The 25,000-nt window shown below is 40.9% G+C and overlaps 3 protein-coding genes across 22 annotated transcripts in view; 1 reads left to right on the forward strand and 2 right to left on the reverse strand.

Annotated features, from left to right (window-relative positions):
• The window catches only part of miox (myo-inositol oxygenase), a 5,423-nt gene extending 2,893 nt beyond the window's left edge, over nucleotides 1-2,530 (forward strand). The window contains exons 7-10 of the mRNA XM_083553151.1: nucleotides 1-51; nucleotides 656-705; nucleotides 1,570-1,682; nucleotides 1,882-2,530. The exon at nucleotides 1-51 is cut by the window's left edge and continues 17 nt beyond it. Of these exons, the coding sequence (XP_083409277.1) occupies nucleotides 1-51; nucleotides 656-705; nucleotides 1,570-1,682; nucleotides 1,882-1,990 (323 nt within the window). The 3' untranslated portion in view covers nucleotides 1,991-2,530. The remainder of the gene's footprint in view (nucleotides 52-655; nucleotides 706-1,569; nucleotides 1,683-1,881) is intronic.
• A 551-nt stretch (nucleotides 2,531-3,081) lies between these two features.
• On the reverse strand, nucleotides 3,082-10,507 carry lmf2a (lipase maturation factor 2a). Of its 3 annotated transcripts, XM_083552954.1 has the most exons (15): nucleotides 10,236-10,507; nucleotides 9,358-9,611; nucleotides 8,813-8,841; nucleotides 8,488-8,678; nucleotides 8,105-8,283; nucleotides 7,822-8,011; nucleotides 7,130-7,264; nucleotides 6,925-7,030; nucleotides 6,346-6,442; nucleotides 6,038-6,220; nucleotides 5,247-5,415; nucleotides 5,042-5,153; nucleotides 4,687-4,801; nucleotides 3,831-4,154; nucleotides 3,082-3,743 (listed from the first exon to the last, which is right to left on the reverse strand). In XM_083552954.1, the coding sequence occupies exons 1-15, from the start codon at nucleotides 10,327-10,329 to the stop codon at nucleotides 3,639-3,641; spliced, it is 2,283 nt and encodes a 760-aa protein (XP_083409080.1). In that variant the 5' UTR covers nucleotides 10,330-10,507; the 3' UTR covers nucleotides 3,082-3,638. The 3 variants fall into 3 exon arrangements, with proteins under 3 accessions (XP_083409080.1, XP_083409078.1, XP_083409079.1); XM_083552952.1 differs by having other exon boundaries at nucleotides 3,082-4,154; XM_083552953.1 differs by having other exon boundaries at nucleotides 3,082-4,154; nucleotides 7,867-8,011; nucleotides 10,236-10,506.
• Nucleotides 10,508-12,031: 1,524 nt separating this feature from the next.
• c2cd5 (C2 calcium dependent domain containing 5) overlaps nucleotides 12,032-25,000 on the reverse strand; it is a 27,728-nt gene continuing 14,759 nt past the window's right edge. For 4 of the 18 annotated variants that reach the window (XM_083552879.1, XM_083552871.1, XM_083552884.1 and 1 more), the window contains 17 exons: nucleotides 22,380-22,494; nucleotides 22,093-22,245; nucleotides 21,039-21,230; nucleotides 20,741-20,927; nucleotides 20,438-20,602; nucleotides 20,212-20,352; nucleotides 19,848-19,911; nucleotides 19,534-19,595; nucleotides 19,322-19,420; nucleotides 19,125-19,214; nucleotides 18,562-18,649; nucleotides 17,519-17,614; nucleotides 17,225-17,263; nucleotides 16,811-16,882; nucleotides 13,902-14,095; nucleotides 13,667-13,813; nucleotides 12,032-13,530 (listed from right to left, as the gene is read on the reverse strand). In XM_083552879.1, coding sequence (XP_083409005.1) covers nucleotides 13,420-13,530; nucleotides 13,667-13,813; nucleotides 13,902-14,095; nucleotides 16,811-16,882; nucleotides 17,225-17,263; nucleotides 17,519-17,614; nucleotides 18,562-18,649; nucleotides 19,125-19,214; nucleotides 19,322-19,420; nucleotides 19,534-19,595; nucleotides 19,848-19,911; nucleotides 20,212-20,352; nucleotides 20,438-20,602; nucleotides 20,741-20,927; nucleotides 21,039-21,230; nucleotides 22,093-22,245; nucleotides 22,380-22,494 — 2,015 coding nt within the window. In that variant the 3' untranslated portion in view covers nucleotides 12,032-13,419. Of the gene's footprint in view, nucleotides 13,531-13,666; nucleotides 13,814-13,901; nucleotides 14,096-16,810; nucleotides 16,913-17,224; nucleotides 17,264-17,518; nucleotides 17,615-18,561; nucleotides 18,650-19,124; nucleotides 19,215-19,321; nucleotides 19,421-19,533; nucleotides 19,596-19,847; nucleotides 19,912-20,211; nucleotides 20,353-20,437; nucleotides 20,603-20,740; nucleotides 20,928-21,038; nucleotides 21,231-22,092; nucleotides 22,246-22,379; nucleotides 22,495-25,000 lie in introns of all 18 variants that reach the window. The other 14 variants (XM_083552881.1, XM_083552875.1, XM_083552872.1 and 11 more) reach the window with 5 other exon arrangements.

Consider the following 25,000-nt stretch of genomic DNA (forward strand, 5'->3'; position numbering starts at 1 on the left):
ATGAAGCTCACTGTGGACTGGACAACGTTCTCATGTCATGGGGACACGATGGTGGGTTCAGTAAACTTCATCTTAATCTGCTGTGTAAAACAATCTACCCTTTAAAACGTTAATAATTCATAAATAATAATAAGAAATATGCAAATATGTAACTGACTCCTCCCCTGTTACTGACCCCTCCCTCTTCTTTCTAAGTTTATAAATATGCAAATATAATAATGAAAAGACACACCCACCTTCTACTGGCTGCTACCTGCAAACTAATTTCAGTTCAATCTCGGAGTCGCGCTGATTACTCTGACAGAGCGCTCATCACACCTGGTCTCTGGCAGAAATGTAGCAGCTGAATATTAAACAGCCTGTAATTTGTTTAATTAAAGTATATTTTAAAACCCCAACACACAAAGTGCTTCAGTAATCCAGGCGTGAAAACACTAAAGGATTCATACATTTTTCAGCAAAATAAAAAATTACATGGAGCAAAATCTTCCAGTGTTTCTGAGATGAAAAAATTAGTTTTTAACTGCATTCTGTATAAAAGTCGGATGTTAAGAGTTGAGCCTCATGTGACCACCGAGTTTGTCATGTGTAGAATCAGTGCTGGTTTCAGGAAGATGTGATTTTAATATCGTAATTTAATATTTTTTTGTTGCAGAATATTTATACCAAGTGATGAAGTTTAACAAGTGTCCGATTCCTGAGGAGGTCCGACTTCTGGGTTTAGTTTATTCTCTTAAACTGAAAAATAATTAGCAATAATATACTCATCTTTACTTCACATACTATCTCTCTCTCTCTCTCTCTCTCTCTCTCTCTCTCTCTCTCTCTCTCTCTCTTTCTCTCACATTCTCTCTCTCTCTAACATTCTCTCTCTCTCTAACATTCTCTCTCTCTCTCTCTCTCTCTCTCTCTCTCTCTCTCTCTCTCTCTCTCTCTCTCTCTCACATTCTCTCTCTCTCTCTCTCTCTCTCTCTCTCTCTCTCTCTCTTTCTCTCACATTCTCTCTCTCTCTAACATTCTCTCTCTCTCTAACATTCTCTCTCTCTCTCTCTCTCTCTCTCTCTCTCTCTCTCTCTCTCTCTCTCTCTCTCACATTCTCTCTCTCTCTCTCTCTCTCTCTCTCTCTCTCTAACATTCTCATTCTCTCTCTCTCTCTAACATTCTCATTCTCTCTCTCTCTCTCTCTCTCTCTCTCTTTCTCTCTCTCTCTCACATTCTCTCTCTCTCTCTCTCTCTCTCTCTCTCTCTCTCTCTTTCTCTCTTTCTCTCTCTCACATTCTCTCTCTCTCTCTCTCTCTCTCTCTCTCTCTCTCTCTCTCTAACATTCTCTCTCTCTCTCTAACATTCTCTCTCTCTCTAACATTCTCTCTCTCTCTAACATTCTCATTCTCTCTCTCTCTCTCTAACATTCTCTCTCTCTCTCTCTCTCTCTCTCTCTCTCTCTAACATTCTCATTCTCTCTCTCTCTCTCTAACATTCTCATTCTCTCTCTCTAACATTCTCATTCTCATTCTCTCTCTCTCTCTCGCTCTCTCTCTCTCTCTCTCTCGCTCTCTCTCTCTCTCTCAGGGTCTGTACATGATTCGCTTCCACTCCTTCTACCCCTGGCACACACACGGAAACTACACACACCTGTGCAACGATAAAGACCTCCAGATGCTGCCCTGGGTTAAAGAGTTCAAGTATGTCCTCATAACAAACACTGTGTGTGTGTGTGTGTGTGTGTGTGTGTGTTTGTTTTTATGTAACTTTGAGCTTCTAAATTCAGCAAAAGTGAAAGAGGCTATAAACGGGGCACATGTTTGAGCAGGAGGTGCACGCTGTTGCTGTTCCCTAAAGTAAACACAGTTTACACGTGACATGTGTGTGTGTGTGTTTCAGTAAGTTTGATTTGTACACTAAGAGCACGGACATGCCGGATGTGGAGCAGCTGAAGCCGTATTACCAATCCCTCATCGATAAGTACTGCCCAGGAGTCCTGCAGTGGTGATCACAACCTCGCTGAGGAACCGTGAGCTGAGTGTACACAGAATTTGCTTAAAGCAGCAGTATGTAACTTTACCGCCTTCTGCTGGCTGAGACAGGAAGTGCACTTACAATGAAAACAATCACAACTTGAAACTACATTCGCCCTGTGAGATCCGTGTTAAAAAGTGTGGGTGAGGTGAAGCAGCTCTGCTTCAGTGTTGAGTAGGAGTTAAATTTCAGGGCCAGAAAAATGTCAAGCCTGAAACACAACAAGAAAATGCGATGCCTGCTGTGTGGTAATATCCCAGATCAGAGTTTTGGAGGATTTTATTACGATGATCTGATTATTACATGTTTAGAGATCATTTAAAATACTACATATGGCAGCTTTAAAGAATCAGATTCACATAAGTTTAAAAAAAACATTAATTTACTCTTCATACTGTAGGATTCTGTTCTGCTGCTTCTGAGTGTATAAATCTCTAAAACCCTCCTGATACATTCTTCATAATAAATAAAGAAATGTTACAAAAAGTATTTTATAAATAAAAGCATCACATGATTTCTAGTCCTGTGCTTAATTTTGTTTTCATTACTTATATTTTCCTGAAATTTAATCTGTACACATCAGATAGCAAATAAAAATTGTATTTAAACTTTATAATTAATGACCTTTTTTTTTAAAAAGAGGAGTTTTGAAAGCAGTAGTAAACACTGAGTGTGTGTGTATCTCTGTGTGTGTGTGTCTGTGTGCACGAGTGTGTGTCTGTGTGTGTACACGCAAGTGTGTGCGTGTGTATTGAACACCTTTGGGATGAATGTGAACGCTGATTGCACCCTAAAAACCTCCTCACCCTCATCAGTACCTCAGTAGAACATCTTCCCAGAACAGTGGAGCTCATTATAAGGGCAAATGGAGACAATGTGAAATGAGATGTTTAAAAAGAAGCACACAGCAATCTTATGGCCAGGTGTCCACATACTTCTGGTCACACAGTGTGTTTTTAAACGTTAGGGTTAGGGTAAGTAATGTTTAATGTTCTGTGAGATGATAAAAGACCTGCACGTCTCTCAGAGTCGCCGTTACAGAACATAATCAACATCTTCAGAGGGTCTGGTGGGAGTCGTTTTATTATACAAAAAATATAACACAAAAACTTCACATTAGTGTTTGGCAAAAGAGAGAAAAGACAACATGAAGAGAAAATAAGTGATAAAATAGAAAAGGTTTAATCGGAGATGTAAAGTGAAAAACGGGATGAAATGCGACGGTGAAGAAAACGGATCGTCATGCAGCTGATAAACTTCACGACCGAATCAGAATTACACTCATCACTCCGCTGATTCATCTATTACCAAACAATATATTACAGACGATCGACAGGAATAAAAGTGTGTGTGTGTGTTTGTGTGTGTGTGTGTGTGTGTGTGTGATTAATGACAGGACATAAAACAAGCCCTGAAGATCAGTGTTATCAGTTGCAGTTTGGACCGATCCCTTGATCTGATGCTGATATTGCGATACAGTTCACCACGATACGCTTTTCAGAGAATATCGCATGTGTTTTTTATTTCATTTATAATAAAAAAATACATGTATATCATTTTAAAAAGACAGTGAAAGAGAGAAAGAGAGAGAACTTGTGCACTCAAAACACATGAACAGGGTTTTATTTCTTCTTCCTAACTGTACACATCACTTCCTCTTCCTCATCTACTTCCTCTTCCTCATCTACTTCCTCTTCCTCATCTACTTCCTCTTCCTCATTCACTTCCTCTTCCTCATTCACTTCCTCTTCCTCATTCACTTCCTCTTCCTCATCTACTTCCTCTTTCTCATTAACTTCCTCTTCCTCATTCACTTCCTCTTCCTCATTCACTTCCTCTTCCTCATTCACTTCCTCATCCTTCTCCCTTCTTGCCTTCTCTTCTTCCTCCTTCTTTATATTTTCCTTTATTTTCTCCTTTATTTTTTTCTCCTGCTCTAAAGAGTGTGTGTGTGTTGGAGGATTGTGAGTGTGTGTTGGAGTGTGTGAGAACAGATGGTTGATGACACACACTGTAGCTGCTGAACAGAAAAGTGTCCAGAGCAGGACGTGAGCAGGAACCTCCCTCACGTGTTCTCCAACAGACTGTAACGTCCGCGAGAGCCGTGAACCAGAAGCTCGGCGTGAAGGAGATTTATCCTAAACAAACACACACACACACACACACACCCACACACACCCACACCCACAATTACCACAAACCCCTGAGTGTTTTAATCTTCTTACACCTCAGCACTGACGCTTTTTATCAGTTTCTAGTTACATGTAGTGTTTTATTAAACACGTCTCACTTCCTGCTCTCACTTCTGTTACATCACTAACGAAGCTCCAACTCGAAACCTCCACACAGTTACAGCTTCACCTCAGACTGTCTCCACAAAATCTAGTGGAACATCTTCCCAGAAGTGTGAATCTTATCATAACAGCAAACGGAGACAATGTGGAAGGAGATGTTTAAAAAGGTGTCCACATACTTTTGGCCATACAGTGTACTTTTAAATGTTCTGTGAATGAGCTGTTACTATGGAAACCATAACGAGCTCTGTAATTAAACTCAATAATCTGATGATTATGTTCTAATGAGCTCCAGGATCACATCTGAGGTTTAATCCCTGATCTTCTAAAATACACCGCCGTCATTAATCAGTCAGAACATCGGTACGAGTCTCACCTTTATGTTGAGGCCATGCTGAGTCAGCGTGTCCTCCAAAACCGCATCACCGAGACGCACAGGCGGATAAAACTCCTCCACGTAGATCCTCCTCCACCACCTCTGTGGTAATGACCTACACACACACACACACACACACACACACACTTAAATAGACTAACACCAACCTGGAACATATTCAGAACTTTTATAAACATATTTAAAAAGATATAAATATGCAAATTAAGACACGCCCCCATGAAATGGAGCATTTTAGTGTTCAGGAGCAGTTTAATGGTGATGAACATCATGGTTTAGTGTTCAGGAGGAGTTTAATGGAGATAAATGTTGAGTAGGGGTGGTGTGAAGTTCTCACCCGTCCTCTTTAGGTTCGGTGAACCAGTACTTGTAGCGATGAGCACGGATGTAGACCGGAGGCTGTCTGATGAACGGGTACTGAGTCTCGTCTGTCTGAATCAGCTTTATTACTAACACACACACACACACACACACACACACACACACACAGTAAATACATGAATAAATAAATACCCCACTTGTACCCCTGGTACCCCCCTCACCATCCTGCTTGCCCTGTAGAAGACGGCGAACGAAGCTGCTGAACCAGGGACTCTGATTGTGGGGTCCGAGAGCCGCGAACCACATCTGCCAGTCGAGTCGAGGCTGATGAGGCGTGACCACTGGGGGCGCTGTGCTCACGTTCCCCGGTTTATACATAAACTCGATCTCCTACAGAAAACTCAGCGGGTTATGAACAAGTGACAGTAGATCCAGCAGGGAGGAGACACGTCTCCTAGCAGTCCAGGTCTAACTTCTAATAGCAGCATGGAGTATATACATTACTAACAATATAAAACATCCTACTCATATGAGCGGCTCCTCTCTGTAGTGTGGAGTACAGTACAAACACACACAAAACAGTTGGGATGCTGTGTAAAATGTAAATAAAAACAGAATTCAATGATTTGTTAATCTCAAAAACACATTTTAAAAGAAAAAACACAACAAAGGAAACCCAGAACTGTTGAGCAGCTGGAATCCTGTATCAGACACATATAGAACAACATTCTTCTCCCAAATCTGGTCTCCTTAGTTCCCAGATGTGTACACACAGAAAGCAGCCATTAAATTCAACATGACGTTATTTTTTCCTTTAAATTTGATGAATTCTTAGTTTAAATATTTTGATATGTTTTTTGAATTATTGTGAATAAAATATGGGTTTATGAGATTCGCACATCAATGACTTCTGTTTTTAATTACATACGACACAGTGTCCCAACGGTTATGGAATTGGGGTTGTACATACAGGTGATTAATCACATCACAGTGTTTGACCATTAATACTGACTGTCCAGGTGATTCCGTCCATGCTACCCTCCATGATGACCTCTGGACGACCTCCGACTCCCGTCATCCTCCGAAACAGACCGTATGAGTTCACCAGCTGGTAACGATCAGTCAACTCAAACGCCCTGCGCACTCCGGGCCACAGGTTAGAGTGAGCCTCGTACTCGAGGTAGGTGTATGGAACCTGCACACACAACACACACACACACACACACACACACACACACAGTGTGTTTATATAAGTATAATAGTATATATAAATATTTACCAGAATATATAATGGACAAAGGTGTGAACTCGATTGCTGACCAGACTGATGGTGAACATGGAGGCTGTTGCAGCAGAGAAGACGCCCCACTGCACCGTGCTCCAGAGCCGTCGAAACACACCCCTTACACACGCACTCCTAAACACACACACACACAGTATTACACTTTATTTAGACTGCTGGATTACAGCGCCATCTGCAGGACAGATTATAATTAAAAAAAATTAGGCATTAAAAAAGTAAACAAAGTGAAAATATTAAGGTATTGCACATTCAAAGTCTTTATACAGAATGTGGTTGGGAATAAATAAATATGAGGTAGAAGTCAATCAACATTTAAGTATTTATAGGAATTACACATTTATAACAATAAAAAAATCACATGACTAATAACTGAACAAAGCCTCCACACACACACACACACACACACACACACACACACACACACACACACACACACACAGGGGAAATATAAATAAAAAATAAAAATATAAGATATAATATTCTAAAAGTGTTTAAGTTCATTATTATAATTGTTTTTATCATATTTGCTGATGAAACCTGTAATCTCCTTTAATCAGCTTTCACTGTCGTCATGGTAACCGTTCACAAGGCCTCACCTGAACATGGCAGTAATGACCTCCCAAGTGAGAGACAGAACCCCGATCCAAATACTGGGCCCCGTCACGGCCTTCAGGAAGCTGTTAAACTCGTAATGTGTGAAGGCTGAAACCAACAAACCAACAAACCAGCAAACCAGCAATTCAGAATTTAATTGTGTTTATGACAAAAAAAACAAAAACAAAAAAAAAGCTTTTATGGGACCTGTTTTAGAAGAAACACTTTTCTTGTCCCAGTCCACTTTCAGGTCGAAGTAGACGATGGTCCAGTAGCCGAGCAGCACATACACACACGCTTCGAGCACCAAACACACCCACGCCAACACGGCCTGCAGAGAACCTGAGCAGCACATCAGAGTCATCAAACATACAGCAGACTACAAACTTTACCAGACACTTCTTAATTTATAATTTTATACTTGATATTTAATTTTATTATTTTATATTTTATTTCTATTTACATGTTGGAAAGTCGTAAAAAGCTTTTCACTACACATCAAGTGAAGAAAAAACATTTCAAAGAGAAATAAAACGGATAAAAAGAACAGCACCAGGAGTCCAACAGCTTCATCAGTAGTATTAGAAGTGTGTGTGATTCGGAGCAGCAGAACTGCAGATGTAACGAAGTCGTATATAAAATAATAAAAATGAAGCGTTGTTTTGATCCATTCAGTCAGTTTTACTCTGCAAACATCAATAACAGCTGTAACTCCTCAATGCTCTGAGACCGTGGTATCAGGTGATAATCCACGGCCAGGTGCGAGATCTTCCCCACATTATAATGCTCTCTGGGACGTTCTTCAACTAATTAACTGCAATTACGGATTAATTATAAGATTAATTATTTACAGTTTTGAGTAATGTGCACAGTGTCGTGTTATTCAGACTCAAATTTACTCATCATTCCTGTTGAGAATGAAAAGAAGCAGATGGACTTCGTACTCGTCTGCGTCTGCGTCTGCTGCCTGCGTCTGCGGAGCCAAAAATCCATGTGTTCGTCGTCCAGCAGGGAGAAACACAACAGGATAGTCAGAAGATTAAAGAAGTTATAATTCCCTGAGAGGATGATCAGCACCTGCAGCAAGACCTGTATAACACACACACACACACACACACACAATGCAGCGGCAAGTGTCTGTCCTATAGAACTATGAAAATATCTTGCAGAAGCTCCGCCCACCTGCGAGTAGAAAGCAAAGAGACGATGTCTGCGAATGGGGCTGAAGAAGAGGAAGGGAACTGCGATCTCGATGACGAAGGTGGCAACGGTGCTGAGCTTCTGAAACCACACAGGAAACTGGTGGGCAAACCAGGCCAGGGGCGTCGGGATACACTGCGTCTCGTAGTGATACGTCAATGCTGTCTCACAAACACACACGCGCACACACACACACACACACACACACACACACACACACACACACACACACACACACACACACACACACACACACACACACAGTTGATAAAAACCCTATGGTGACCTCATGCAATAAATATGAGGAAAACATTTAATGGTTCTGGTTTGAGTTCTGGTTTAAGTTCTGGTTTTGGGGTTCTGACCTGTGAGTCCCCACCAGGTGGGACAGCGGCTGGTCAGTTTGACGACTCCAGAGGCGAACATCAGGCGGAAGAGAAGCCAGCGGAGAAGCCAGAAGGTCACACCATCATGAAAACTTGATCTGCAGCTCCATGGCATTTTCATGGGAGCGATGAGAACAGCCAGGAAGCCCACCTCTAACAACAGATTATCCCTGAGAAAAAGAGAAAGAGATCATTTTGTCTGTTATGCTAATGTAATGTAGTCACACACACACACACACACACACACACACACACACACACACACACACACACACACAATAATTAGAGGAAAATCTGTACTCACCACTGGAAGTATAAGAAGACCTGGCCGACCTACACAAACAACACAGATGTGAAACTCTGTACTTTTGCCTCATTTGCATTCTTGAACCTGATTGGCTCTTATAATTTATGATGCAATAATAAACTTCTGACTGACACTGGAGACTCCTTCCATTAACATAAAAATTCTCTTTAAACTTCATTATTTATAGATTTAAAAAATAAATATGTCTACTGTTATTATTATTATTAAACAGTGTATAAGGATGAACGTTTATAAAAAAAATTGTGCTGTTATAGAAAACTAATCAACACATTCATCATCATCATCATCATCATCATCATCATCATCATAAAAGATCTGTGATCAGATTAGATGGAGGCTTTGGAAATAGATGATACTCGAGGTGGGAGGGGTTTAAGTTATTAAATGTGGGAGGGGTTTAGAGGTAAAGATGGGAAAGGTTATTGATGGGAGGAGTTTAGATGTATTAGAGGTGGGAGGAGTTTGGAGTTTGAGATGGGAGGGGTTATAGATGGGAGGAGTTTAAAGGTGGGAGGAGTTACCTGGTACAGAGAGAGGTAAAGAACCCACAGAATAAAGTAAAGCCTGCAGTCTCTGAAGGCGGGGACTGTCATGGCCGCCAGACTGAGAGCAGTTCCAGTCAGACTCAGCAGCTCCAGGCAGTGCTGCGTGTCGAGGCCGAGCTGGGGGCCAAACCACAGCAGAGTGGGCGTGTCCCTCAGACGCTCCCAGGCGCTTTTCCCCGCCACCCGCAGCATCCACTTCGCTGGGAGGATGCCCTCGTTACCATAGAGACCTGTGAGAACATAAATCCGTCTGAGAAGGATATCCTGATCATAACCATAAAAAGGTTCTTTTGAGAACGATTAGAGGAACTACGAACAAAAAAGTGCTTCAATTACAAACTCAAAAGGTTCCACAAGGAACCAGGAACCCTTGAAGATTATAGAACTTGATGACTTTCCCATATTATACAACGGTCCCAAAATAAGTCTTTTACAAAAGTAGGAACTGTTTGAAATTTTGAAGAGTGTAAGGCTTTAACGTTTTTGTGAATCTAAGAGATGAATTTGCATATTGAAGATGATTGGTGGAATAATGGGGATGTAGTGACATCACAACCCAAGATCTCACGCCCTCTGTAGCATCAGGAATATCTCTGGTGCGTTAAATTCTTACTTCCTGAGTTACAAAATCAAAACTCCCACCAGAATCCAGATGTTGATTGTAAATCAGTGATATTCTATAAACCTCTGAAAGTCAGTGTGAAGTTCAGTATAAAGGAATAAACATGAACATAGTAATATATTTTTAAATGCTGCTGTCTGCAGCCCCACGTGCATCATGTGGACACTTTAAACTTTATAAGTGCAAAATTTCTGCAGATTTATTTATAACACAGAATAAAAAAATAACTCACCAGGAATTTGTACATAAACAGACGCGAAGGCGAACATGTAGATGGCAGAAAGACTCCACAGGAACATGTGGGTAGGAATCCGCATCTCCCCCATCTCTCTCTCTCTCTCTCTCTCTCTCTCCTCTGCTCCCTCCTACAGCGGGGAAAGAAGCTGATCAAACCCGGGTTCGGATCACACACCCCGGTACGCGCCAACACGCATTGCTCGTGCTGCTGCTCCGGAGACACGTCAAAGAGACTTCCAGAGCACAAAAGTCCCACCTCCGCGCTGTGATTGGCCAATAAAGCAGAGTCAAGGACAGCAAACCAATCAAACGCTCGTCTGGGTAACGTTCTAGCCAATCGTAGCCAAAACGCGCATGCGTCAAAAATGCATTAAAACAGCGACATCTAACGGTGAAAAGAAGAAAAGAAGAAAAAGTCAAAGCGTCAACATTTAGCGGCTTTAAATGATTATTTATGCGTTTAATTATTTTAGTGTTATGTTTAATTTAACCTGTTATTATTATTACTGTACAATAATCATCAAATAAACAATATTTTAATAAACCGTAGCTTACATATGTTTTGTAAATAATAACAAGTGACGTCATTTCCTGCTCCTAGCACCGCAGCACAGATTTATCTTTCTGAACTTTTAATCAGCAGAAAAAACTAATGTGAGAAAAAACTTTCTGTGCATCTCATGTGATTATATTTACATTCAGAATAACATTTTGGAATAATAATAAAAAAAAAACCCAAACATTAAAAATGAATAACGTTTTCATACTATTATTAAAAGACAATAATAATAGACAAAAAGCAGTTTATATAAAAGTTATAAGAAAAACTTTAGAAAAAGTCTTTTTGAAATTCAAGTAAATTGTTTTTTTTTCTTTTTATGTAACTGTTAAATACCTCTTTTTAAAAAATGTATAAGCGACACATTAATCGAAAAATATATTTATTTGTTTCATGAGTTTTCATTTACTGATATCTGATTTATCTCAAAGCATTATTTTAAAATGATTATTCATATTAATGATTATTATTATAATTATGACTAATTAATGATAATAGTTACATCTCCACACAGATAATGTGGTAATTATGTAATAGTAATCATAAATAAATTCTGAGCAGGTTTATAATTGTTTATAAAAGTTTATAATATAAATTGATTAATTAATAAGAACTGATTATCACTATTACTCTGAATGAAATCTTTTCTACTGGGTTTTAAAAGGGAACAAATATATTGGTTCTAAAATATATTTTTTGTATAAATTGAAATTAAACCTACTGTCTGTACTTCCTGTATCTCAGTAGGAACCTTCTAACCTCCCAGGACCACACCCACAAATATTTCTACAGTTTGTCACTTTCATTAATAAATCACAATGAAAGTGTTTAAGTTAAAGATTTGTGTTTCAAATTGTGTTGGGATTTGACCTCCTGCTGACTTGTGAGTCTGTCCTGCTACCTGTGGGTTTTAGATTGGTGTTTATGAGAACGAGGAATCAACTGCTACTACATCAAATGTACCAGATCAAAAAGCCGAATGAGATGATCTAATCTAATCTAATCTAATGGTGATTTTCCTCTAACTGCATGTCACACAGTGTTTCATTTCTTTCATTACATCGTTTCATTCATAAAAATCAGCACAAAATCACTAAACCAATCTCCACACACACACACACACACACACACACACACACACACACACACACACACACACACACACACACACACACACACACACACACACACACACACACACACACACACACACACACACACAAACTCTCGACTGATTACACAGGAATCATTTAATTACTGTGCAGCATTCGGTTTGTCCTCATACACACATGCAATATCTAGAAAACAGCAGCACAGGATCATCACATCAAATCAGCGCTCCATCACCCTGTACATTCAAGTCTCCTCTGGGCATCTGCTTTTGGCTTCCTGTCACCTGAACATCACGCTGCTGAAAGGAGGAGCTGGCATTGCACATGCAGCAACAATTACACACACAAAAAGAAAAACGAAAAATTCCAGCATTTTTAGAACAAGAAAGAGAAAAGTGATCTGATCAGTAGCATGTGATTTGTACAGAAGACGTTAAAGGTGCAGTCTGTAAGGTTTATAAGGTCATCAGCGTGTGATTCGTCTTCATTCCCTTGTTTCGTTACACACTTTATTTTGTACATTTTGAAGTTTTCCCACTTTCAACTTTTTTTATCTAAAGTTAGAGGAGTTGTGATCTATGTGAGGGTTTTTGAATTGTTATTATATATGGGTTTCTGGCCCTGAAATAAGCTCTGCCCCCAGATATTCTCTCTCTCTCTCTCTCTCTCTCTCTCTCTCTATATATATATATATATATATAAGCTCCACCCCCCGCTGCAGTTTTTCTTACTTTTCATAAAATGTTCATGTGCAATAATAAGCATTTTTAAAGATTAACAATAATATATTTGGAATATTGCCACGTGAAAATATTAGTTGCAATGCAATTCTGCTTCCTGTTAACCTCAAATACATATTTCTGGCCCTAAAATAAGCTCCACCCCTAAATACAAACACAGCGTAAAATTTGTAATAAGTAGCCGGTAAAGCATGTGCTGTAAAATCAGTGTGTGTGTGTGTGTGTGTGTGTGTGTGTGTGTGTGTGTGTGTGTGTGTCAGGTAAAACTAACTTAACCTTGCAGGCAGCAGATGGCGCTAACCTTACAAACTGCCCCTTTAATAATGACATATCAATCAGGAAGGAGGAGAATAAATCATGGCGTCAGTGCCGACTCGGTTCGTCATTCTCTCTCTCTCTCTCTCTCTCTCTCTCTCACTCATACACACTCACACACACACACACACACACACACACACACACACGCTACACAACCCATTGCATGAGTTTAGCTTGAAGCTCTTAGCTGCCTCGGCTTCCTCAGGACCACTGGAATGTCTTCAAAATGGCCGACAGACGAAGATTTTCCCTCGTTTCATCACAAATATGAACTTTAATTGATTAACGACTTGTCCGTGTTCTCGCTGCTGATTGGCTGGAAATCTACACTTGTGTTTGGCTCTGTTTTTTCTTTGGAACTTGCTTCTTGGCTTGTTACAATAAATAATATACATGTGTTTATGTGTGTGTATTTGTGTGTGTGTGTGTGTGTGTGTGTGTAAGAAGAGTTCAAGTTCCCTCTCCACTGCAGGACATTTGTGGTTGAGGGGGCGTGGCCTCCAGTTCAGACTCTCGGACAAAAATCACAGCATCTCCACTCACGTTGATAAGGCATTGGGCCTAAAACACACACACACACACACACACACACACACACACACACACACACACACACACACACACACACACAGTGAATGTAAGTAAAATAGCTTATGTGTACACTTTCATACCTACACACACTCTAACAAACACTGACCTGGTTTTTGTTAGGGTTCTCCATGAACACACACTCCTTCATGCTGTAGGAGACGACTGCATTCCCCCCCAGAGCAGCAACATGGGCGCGTACCATAGCAAACACTTCCGCTATAAACGAGTGCAGGAACCCGCTCACACCACCCTCCTAACACACACACACACAAAATTACATGCCACATACACACATTACATGTGTATGTGTGTGTATAACTGTGAAATGTGTGTGTGTGTACCTCACGCAGTGAGGTGGTCTCTCTGATGAAGAACATGTTGATGATGCCGAGGTATTTTATTATCTTGGTTCGAGGAATGAAAGACAGCGGCGTCATTTTAACCACAGTGACAGAACCTCCAGGGAACGAACGACTCGACCTCAGAGAACGAGAACGACCTTCAGGCAACGGACTGGACTTCTCTAAAGAGGACACTGAAAGAGAGAGAGAGAGAGAGAGAGAGAGAGAGGGAGAGCGAGTGAGAGAGAGAGGGAGAGCGAGTGAGAGAGAGAGGGAGAGCGAGTGAGAGTGGGGAAGGAAGAGAGAGAGAGAGAAAGAGGGGAAGAGAGAGAGAGAGAGAGAGAGAGAGAGAGAGAGAGAGAGGGGAAGAGAGAGGGAGAGAGAGGGAAAGGGAGAAAGATTGGGGAAGAGAGAGAGAGAGAGAGAGAGAGAGAGAGAGAGAGAGAGAGAGAGAGAGAGAGAGAGAGAGAGAAAGAGAGAAGAGGAGACAGTGGACATGACTCTCAGACTCCCCCTTTTGGACAAGGGACAAATATTGAACAAACACCAGACAGAAAGCCACCAGGAAAGAGAATGTGTGTGTGTGTGTGTGTGTGATTATTATTATTATTATTAATATTATTATTATTATTAATAAAGCTATAATCAGGCTGATTGTGATTTAATTGTTATATAATAATTAAATGGTGTAAAAAAAAAATAATAATAAATAAAAAAATGCACCTGATGTTTAAATGTTAATAAAATAAAGAATCTTCATGGTAATTCCTACGATTTATCGCCACATGCCTTTATGCCGCACGGTAACCATCAAACATCCCATAATAACACGGTTAAAGCTCATGCAGCTGTGACACGCAAACATCGTTTGGCCCTCCGTTAAAGCAGCTGTAAGCAATGTAGTTTATTTCAAATATAGTGATCAGAATCCATGCACAGATCAACTAGAGTGTGTTTTCAAAAATTGCTTTTGGCACATTTAGCTTTTAACACCTCAAAGGCAGATTCAAAAGCATTTAAGGTGGGTCATATAAACAATATTTTCTCAGAGCATTAATTTAAGTAATGTAGAAACGTGGAGATGTTTAGAAGAGATGCAGTGGAGTTTTTAAACAGATTGTTTAACAGGATTCTGGAAGGGGAGAAGATGCCTGAGGAATGGAGAAGGAGTGTGCTGGTACTGATCTTTAAGAAAAAGGGAGATGTGCAGACCTGCAGTAACTACAGGGGAATTAAGTTGATCAGTCACCATGAAGTTATGGGAAAGAGTAGTGGAAGCCAGACTGAGAGAAGAGGTGACCATCTGTGAGCAACAGTATGATTTCATGCTGAGGAAGATCACCACAGACGCATTATTTGCTTTGAGGATGTTGATGGAGAAGTATAGAGAAGGACAGAAGGAGCTGCATTGTGTGTTTGTGGATTTAGAGAAAGCGTACGACAGGGTGCCGAGAGAGGAGTTGTGGTATTGTATGAGGAAGTTTGGTGTGTCAGAGAAGTATGTGAGGGTGGTGCAGGACATGTATGAGGACAGTGTGACAGCAGTGAAGTGTGCAGTAGGAACGACAGACTGATTCAAGGTGGAGGTTGGACTGCATCAAGGATCGGCCCTGAGCCCTTTCCTGTTTGCAGTGGTGATGGACAGGTTGAAGGACGAGGTCAGACAGGGGTCTCTATGGACTATGATGTTTGCGGATGATATTGTGATTTGTGGTGAGAGTAGGGAGCAGGTTGAGAAGAGCCTGGAGAGGTGGAGGTACATGCTGGAGAGAAGGGGAATAAAATTCAGTAGGAGTAAGACAGAGTACATGTGTGTGAATGAGAGGGAGGCCAGTGGAGGGGTGCGGTTGCAGGTAGAAGAGGTGGAGAAGGTGGAGGAGTTCAGGTACCTGGGGTCAACAGTGCAGAGTAATGGAGAGTGTGTTAGAGAAGAGTGCAGGCAGGGTGGAGTGGGTGGAGAAGAGTGATAGCAGGAGTGATTTGTGATAGAAGAGTATCTGTGAGAGTGAAAGGGAAAGTTTATAGGACTGTGGTGAGACCTGAGATTTAGAGACAGTGGCATTGAGTAAAAGACAGGAGGTGGAGCTGGAGGTAGCAGAGCTGAAGATGTTGAGATGTTTGTTGGGAGTGATGAAGATGGACAGGATTAGAAATGAGTTTATTAGAGGGACAGCACATGTAGGACGTTTTGGAGACAAGGTGAGGGAGGTAAGATTGAGATGGTTTGGACATGTGCAGAGGAGGGACATGGGGTATATCAGTAGGAGAATGCTGAGGATGGAGCCACCAGGAAGGAGAAAAAGAGGAAGGCCAAGGAGGAGGTTTATGGATGTGGTGAGTGAAGACATGCAGGTAGTTGGTGTGAAAGAGGCAGATGTAAAGGACAGGGGGGGATGGAGACGGATGATCCGCTGTGGCGCCCCCTAATGGGAGCAGCCGAAAGAAGAAGAAGAAGAAGAAGAAGAAGAAGAGGATACAAGAATCTGACCACTTAGTCAAAGGGTGCTTTGGAAAAATAGCTTATGGCACCTTTAAGTTGTCAAAGCACCGATTATAATGAGTAAAATCATAGACATGAACTCCTCAGAGTATTTCTTTGCGCCAGGTATCAGGATACAAGTAAAATTTGGCCAGTGTATGATTCCAGATAAATGCTTACAGCACCTTTAATTTTTTCAGGTACTAAAGCTTGTGGCAGTCACAGAAACACCAGACTGCATCTGCAGTGTAGTAAGTTGCTTACAGAAGCTTTAAAGTTGATGCTCATGATGCTTTGTTATGAAGCCCGTGTTAAGTGCATGCTCTGAATTTCCCTCATTCAGTTGGGATTAGAAGGAAAAAAAAACCCCGATCAGTGTGAAGACTCGGTAGCGTTGGTCCGGATTCAGGGTGGATGCGTGCGCTCCTACTTGTTTTAATTGATCCTCGTCTTATGGTGTGAGCTTTCAGTCTAAGCTGCTCTATCCAGGAACTGCATCTGTCTGTAAAGGAACTGTAATCAACTGAGGGGGCTGGACACACACACACACACACACACACACGCACCACACAAATAGAGAGCAGGACATACAGACACACGGGTTCATAAAGCACACAGAAACACAAACAGACAAGCGCATGCCATCACATCACACAAACACACAACAGAGGGATACACAGAGAGAGAAAAAGAAACAAAGTAAGAAAAAACAAAAAAAAAAAATGAAGAAGAGAGGTATAAAATGGCGGATGCTGGAGTCTGAGAACTGCAAACAGTTTCACACAAAAGGAGAAGAAAACACCCAAAAATAATAAATAACCCTGAGAACAAAACAGAGACTCACCTCGAGCACTCGGGAGACTTCCTGAAACTTCGGACAAACCTAACACACACACACACACACACACACACACACACACACACACACACACGTTACGCAGGAAAGGTTACTTTTAGTTTAGTAAAACTGTGGTAAGACGTTTCCACCGGAGGAACCAATCTAGCTCCTGCTCAACAGTCAGAACTTTTCTCAAGACCAGGGATGATTTTCTCGACAGGTTCGGGTACCTGGGTGGAAACGTTCTTTCTGTAAGGTGAACGAGGGACCAAAGGGTGAAGGTGAGAGGTAAAGGTTTACCTTTGGAGGAGCTCAGAGGGTTGGAGGAAGAGGAGGAGGAGGAGGATTCAGCAGGGAGCTCTAAAGGGAACTGAAGCTGATCTTCGTTTTCTGGAACTGATGAGGAAATAAAAAAAAAAAAAAAAAAAAAAAAAAAGTGCAGCACCGGGACTCGGATTAGCTTCAGCTCACGGGTTAATGCAGGGATAAAATCCAACCAACATGCTGTGTGAAAGTATTGAATATGAACACACACCAAACCCACACCATCTTTATTCTACACTATCACAAGAATAATAATCACAATACACTATAACTAAATAAACCAGATGTGTATGAAGATCCCACCATGTGACACAAGCAAAAACATCAAATATTCGCTAATTTGATCGGACTTTTTAGCAAATTTATTTAAAAAAAAAGAGGCTCAGTAAAGTAAATGACCAATCATTGGATACCAGTGTCCCTAATAACCAATCACTGATCACTATTTTTCCTTTTGCCCAATCACTGACCTGGAATCATTTCCACAGGGTTTAATTTCTGCTTCAGACAGAAACAGTGTGCCTCGAACTATGACATCTGTTTTTTACAAGAAATAATATTTAATAATCTATTGCTATCTATTCAAATGAGGATAATGATAATAGATTAGATTAGATTAGATTAGTTTAGATTCAACTTCACTGTCATTGTGCAGAGTACAGCTACTAAAAGTGTGTATAAATAAATTAATATACATTTATAAAACTACAAATATACAATAAACATATTATGGGAGTGTGAAGGTGCAATATATATTTCTACAATACTGTATAAGATGCATATTTGAAGGAGGGTACTATATAAAAGTGATCATGAATATGCAAATGAATATGTATATTTGCAGATAGTTACCTGGAGTTTTCGATATTTTTATTTTTTTTGCACAAATTAATCTACTTTGCCCTGAAAGGAGTTAGAAGAGTTTTCTCCTTTAACCACGACCTGTCTCATTCTCACACACACACACACACACACACACACACACACACACACACACACACACACACACACACACACACCTTTAATAAGTGTTTTCTCTCCGCTATGCCGGCCGTTCTCCTGCGTCTGTTCTTTATCGAAGCTCATGGCCACCGCTGTCACCGCCACCTGACACACACAACACACGAAAAAGAGTCTTCTTTTCGTCTTTTTTATTAAATCAAGTCATCACACACTTCATCACTCAGACTCTAAAAGCACATGATGAAAACGGACATAAATTAACGAGGGTCTGCTCTACAAGCTGAACAGGTTCACGTTCCCTTTCCACGAGGACGACTCTATAAAATGCGATGCAGTAAATAATAAAATGCGATGCAGTAAATAGAATGCAGAAACGTTACTGCACTACTTGTGACCATAGAAACATCAGAAACAGAGTGGCTAATCATAAGCTATCAACAGAAACTGATTAAAACCTTTTAAAAAGGCCCTGCATTTGAAATTCCACTCGAGCTGTAACACTACACACAGGAAACGATTCTGATTGGCTGAGGAGTTAGTGTGTTAGAAGTTGGAAATAAAACACATTTTGCCTGGATGCATTTCCTGCACTGTTTTATTTGAGAGAGCAAGATGTTACCTGTATGAGCTCATCCTCAGGTACAGCGACAGCGAAGTTCACGTGGCACAGACAGCAGGGCACCATGGAGCGCAACTTGAAGTACAGACTCTATATAACACACACACAAACACACACACACACACACACACACACACACTCACTTTAACACTATAGACCATATCACACAAGGAAAAAAACTAAGAGAAGGTTCTCACCTTGAGCAGGTTCTCACACAGATCATTGAAGATCTTATTCAGGCCTTGATTGGTCAGATTTGCGTTGCTAAGTCGGAACACTCTCACAGACGTGAACATCTAGTAGACGTAAAAAGAAAAACGTGAGAGGTGTGCTACGTTCGCTACCAATCGTATCACGTGTGCTCTCATTAAACACGTGTCGAGACGTTGAGAAGAGAATTGCTGTGTACCTGTAATGCTGAAGTCCAGTTATAAATCCCAGGCATGATTTCAGTGTTGCAACTGTAGAACCCTAAGAAGCAAAAACATAAAAAAAAAAAATTAATAAATAAAAAAAGTCTAATCACATGACGTGTATTAGATTTACATTATATCCAGTATAAAGTTTTAAATATTAAATCCTTGTGATGATTGTGCTTTTATATACACTTTCTGACTGTAGAGACACCCTAATAATATAACTGCATCTAATGCACCTAATCATGTACACTCAGAGAGAGAGAAGGAGAGAGGGAGAGGAGGAGAGGAGGAGAGAGAGGGATACCTGCAGGTGTCGGGGCATCGGTGAGGAGGGAATGAATGTCTTCAAAAGCATCTGTATCGTCGATCTGAAACAGTAATTATAATAAATATCTTTGAATTCAGAACAACATGAATTAAACTACACCATCATTTCTGTCTCACCGTCTGCCTGACTGTCTCACTGATCATCTGCTCATCATTTCTATTAATTTAAGAGTAATCTGGTCTGATCAGCCATCTGTCTCTCACCTTCTGTCTGACTGACTGGCAGTCTGTCTGTCTGACTCACTCACCATCCGTCCGTCTTTCGGACACAGAGTCTGTCTGTCTGTCTCACTGTCTGTCATATCTTAGTGACGGACTGTCTCGTTATCTGTCTGTCTCACCTCTAAAACAAAAGCGTCCTTCTTCCCGTGAGACAGGTCTAACTCTGACACTTCGTCTGAGCTCTCAGAGTGTGAGCGAAAGAGGCGGGACCTCTGCCGGGGCTCAGGGATGGGCGAGCCAATCAGCTCCTCGACAAACTCCTAAAAAAAAAATAAAAAAATGTATGTGTGTATATGTGTGTGTGTGTGTGTGTGTGTTTGTGTGTGTGTGTGTTAACAGACGTACTGGGGGGTTAATCTCGTACAGATCTTTGTTCTTGATGATAGCGTCGTTAATTTTCCTTTGCATGTTTGAGAGATGCTGTTCATATGTGATGTCACTGGAGGTTTTCCCTGCGATCTGGATTCCTCCTGGACTCGGGAGTGCTGTCAGAAACACACCTGTGGCTGACTACAACACACACACACACACACAGAGTTCATCTCATATCATCACAACTACACCCATGAGTGTAAGGTACACCAGAGACAGTGTGTGTGTGTGTGTGTGTGTGTGTGTGTGTGTGTTGGGTATTGATGTTGTACTCACAGCCAGGCCGAGCAGCATGTTCTCTCCCACGCTGATTTGGATATGCAGGCCGAACAGAGCGTTCATGCTACGCAGCTTCAGCTTGTTCATCAGCTGTGTGTGCAGCTCATACTCTAGGAACGGCAGCAGGTTGCTGATGGCTGTAGCGTTTCCCTCACCCTGAGCCTTCTTCTTAGTACGACACAACCTGAACACAGGGACAAATTTACAGCGTTTAACACAAACACCCTGAACACAGAGACGAGTTTACAGCGTTTAACACAAACACCCTGAACACAGAGACGAGTTATCTAGTTACCTGGCCTGTATGAGACAGCCTTTGCCGGTGACGTGGGCTTCAGATGGAACGTCTATTGTAGTGAAGAGAACATCAGGGACTTTATGGCGGCGGCAGCAGTGGCAGTAGGTGAGCTGAGCCGGAAACGGCATGTTCAACTCATCATATGGGATGTGACAAAACCCACAAGCAGGGGGGACGACATCATCGAACCTGACACACACAAACACCCCTACAATCAACACATCACTACATTCAATATATTACAAAATATTGATATTATGAGTACAGTAATCCTCCGCTTTACCGCGGTTCCAATCTGGCGCTCTCGGTTTATCGCGGAATTGCATTTGCCACATATCTCATTAGTTTGGCTGATTTTCCAGACTCTCGTGCAGAAAACCATACACCAAAACACTTATACGGAATTGTTTTTATGGAGCTTTATGTTGACATAATGAAATTTATGAATAAAAATATATTAATTAACTATAAAATGCAGTAAAATGTTAATACTGTACAGTACATTTACTCACTATAAATGTGATACAGTGAACTGTATTTTTACTAATTCACACTAAATTCATCTCACTATATTCTTGCTAATGTTTGCTGTGTGTTTAAAGTGTGTTTAAAGGGAGGATGATTTTTTTGGGGTGGCTTCCGATTTTTGGTTAGGGAACGTTACCACGGCAATAAAGGGGGGATTACTGTATTATTATAATTCAGTTACATTTGAACAAGTCCTTGAAAAAATAGCGTTTAATGAATGAATGTATAATTAATTAATTATATTTATTGGATAATTATTTAATATTCATAAAAGAAAATAATGGATCTAATTATGTTTAGCTCATTAGAATAACGACTGGCCTCAGAAATGACTACATTAATCTACACACACAATTTTTGTCCCTGAGTGTAAATGTGTTAGTGTGTGTGAAACCCATCCCCACACCTCCACCCTCCCACACACACAAGCACGCACACACACGGACACGCACACACACCAGCCTCGTTAGTACAGTTTAGTAAGGTTAGGAGTCCGTCAGCATGGGTCATGTGATTAACCTACCCTAACGAGGCTGAACTACCCATCTCACCCTCGCCCCTTTCTGTGCCATGTTGCCGTGACAACCTGTTCTCTGTGTCCAGCACGCCATCCTGCATGAAGCGGGAGCTGAGGATCGCTGCTGTGCCCGACGCCGACAGGATACACACCTCCTCACTGCACACACAAAGAAGAATAATAACAAAAAAAACATCATATTAAATAATTAATACTTCCTGAATCTGAATATTTTTTTTAGCCATTTGAAGGTAGGATTCAAAAATAGAGAAATGTGTGTGTGTGTGTTTTACCAGATGCTGGTGGACTCGCTGTATCCCACCACTGCATGACAGCCGAGAGCTTTAGCGTGAGACTTGATCTCCTGTCGGATCTCCTCCCACCAGGCGTCTCGCGTCTCCGGCTCATCTGTAACACACAAGAGCACAAACTCACATTCCTGCTCGAGGCATGACGAACAAAATTCACACTCTCTCTCTCACACGCACAGTCTGGAAACAAGTTTATTTGTTGTTTTTATGATGATGATGATGATGATGATGATGATGAGGTGAATTGTTTTCATTCGTCACCCCTGAGTTCCTGATCATCCTCTAAGATCATGGGTGCAATCTCATGATCATTCCCCATTCAACAGGGCTTTGTAGACAAGCATTTAAAATGTCTCATGAAAGCAAACTCCACACCTTTTCCAAAGTTCCACCATGGCAATAGAGTGGGGGGGTGGAGGGTTGAAAAGTGAATACACAATGTATATATGTAAATGAGCTCTACTGTTTTAACGTTTTGGCTTCAGAACGTGACACCTTTAACTCTGCACAGGTTCTTGCTCGTTTCTTGACTGAGATGTTTGAGGAGCGAAAAGAATTCAGCATTCGCCCTGTGGCTCGTCTCAGCTTGTCTGCGTTCACGCTGAAAAAACGTTGCACACCACTGACTTTATTCACAACATCTCTACACACTCATTACAAACACCACAACCTACTGTATACATATGCATGAATATGCAAATTGGAAGCCTATTTGCATATCACCAGCATCACTATCCGGATACATTAGATAACTAACTCACGTTAAGACAACATTTAAGATTTCAAGTTTTGAGAATTATAATTCCATAATTGTGAAGGCACAACGTTACCATGGCAACCACCATTTCTACATTGCTCAGCGTAAAAAAAAAAAAAAAAAAACTCTGATTACCACAACATTGCCCTCTAATATAGCGTGTGATTGGTCCAAAAGGAAGTTTATGTAGTGACATCACAAGCTCAGACATAGCCCTGCCCCCAAATCAGTTATACACAAGTGTATATTCAGCAGGATCAGAACGCCCTGAAGAACTGCGTATGAGTTTCTCTACCTCAGCAGCATAAACTGAATATACGATGTGTTCTGTTCTGCAAAAACATCTAAAGGTGTAGTGAAAAGAAGCTGAGCTGTTTTTTTGTTCTGTGAATCACAATAGTTTACACAGGAAGACAATGTGCACATTTGGTGAGCTGAAAAGAATCTCAGCATATTAAACACCAACCTAAAGGAGCTAGAAGAGAGGAGGAACGCATACGATTCGGTGTTGAGATTACTCTCAGATCAAACCAATCTTGAGTTCTCCTCCGACATGCTCACATCAGTTCCTTTCTGCAGAACTTACACTCCGCACCATTCTGAGACCACTGAGACATGGATAACGGACGCCCAGACATCATCTCCATGTTCTGGTGTTTGATGGAATCGTTACCTGATGTGCACGAGGTTACGCCGACACGTGATTGCATGAATGAACAGTGGAGTCATCAGCTAGTGTATAGCGCGCACACGCACGCACACGTACTCACACACACACGCACACATTCATCCGCTGTAACCATGAAGAACTGAATCATGGTATGACGTTACAGTCAACATCATCATTATTATAACTCTTATTATTATTATTTACAGCCCACAGAAAGAAAAGCCAGATGATGCACATGCCCGTCTCGCTGCATCGGTCATGTGACTGTACAATCAGGAGCGAGGAATGCTGGGTAAAAGGGTGGGGTATTCAAGGCGAGGGGGGGGTTTCCCGGTGAGAAACAGCCAAAGCATGTTCAGAAACAACCAGCCAGAGCAAAGAATAAGGAACATAACCAGACCAGCTCGAGCATGCTGCAACCGCCTCACACACACACACACACACACACACACACACACACACACACACACACACACCAAGCACAGCACATGGCAGCTCATGCAACACACACTACTGAGAAAAACCAAGATTTTTTTTTCCTAATGTGAAATTTGAATTTGAATATTCATCAGAGCTTATTGAAAATTCACTACATTGTAAATGAGCCACAAGATCATGGGTTCATCTTCATTCAGACCTGACAAGTGGCTCCAGATTAGTGATGGGCATCAGGACTCTTTCTGCAGTTGAGTAACTTAAAAAAAAAAAAAAAACCTGTACATTAAGTTATGAGCAAAATTTGATACGAATGAACAACAAAAAGTGAAGGAGCTTCCTCATGATCTCGCTAACGTTATAGCAGCTACAAACGCTCTGTACCTCACCAGCCTCGCTTCATTTTCTCTCTCATCATGTGGGTTACAAAGAGCTGGGACATTTATGGTAAACTTCCAAAAACTTTCCGAAAACTTTCCATCCAAACTTTATCTGGGAACTATTTCAAGTTGGAAACTTATCAGGAATTAATGGGAATTACTTTGAAATTTGGGGAAATTTATGTAAACAATAAAAATAATAATAATAAAATATATAAATATATTTTGTTAAAGATGAAATTATTTGCTTTGATTTGCACAACAGCTTACAAACAACACAAGGAAGTTTTAAAAGTAAATGTACGTAATCTTTATGACATTATTTTGAAGATTTTGTACATTATTTTGTGTGCAGGATGAA

This window comes from Silurus aristotelis (genome assembly GCF_946808225.1).
Source record: "Silurus aristotelis genome assembly, chromosome: 10".
Classification (NCBI taxonomy): Eukaryota; Metazoa; Chordata; class Actinopteri; order Siluriformes; family Siluridae; genus Silurus; species Silurus aristotelis.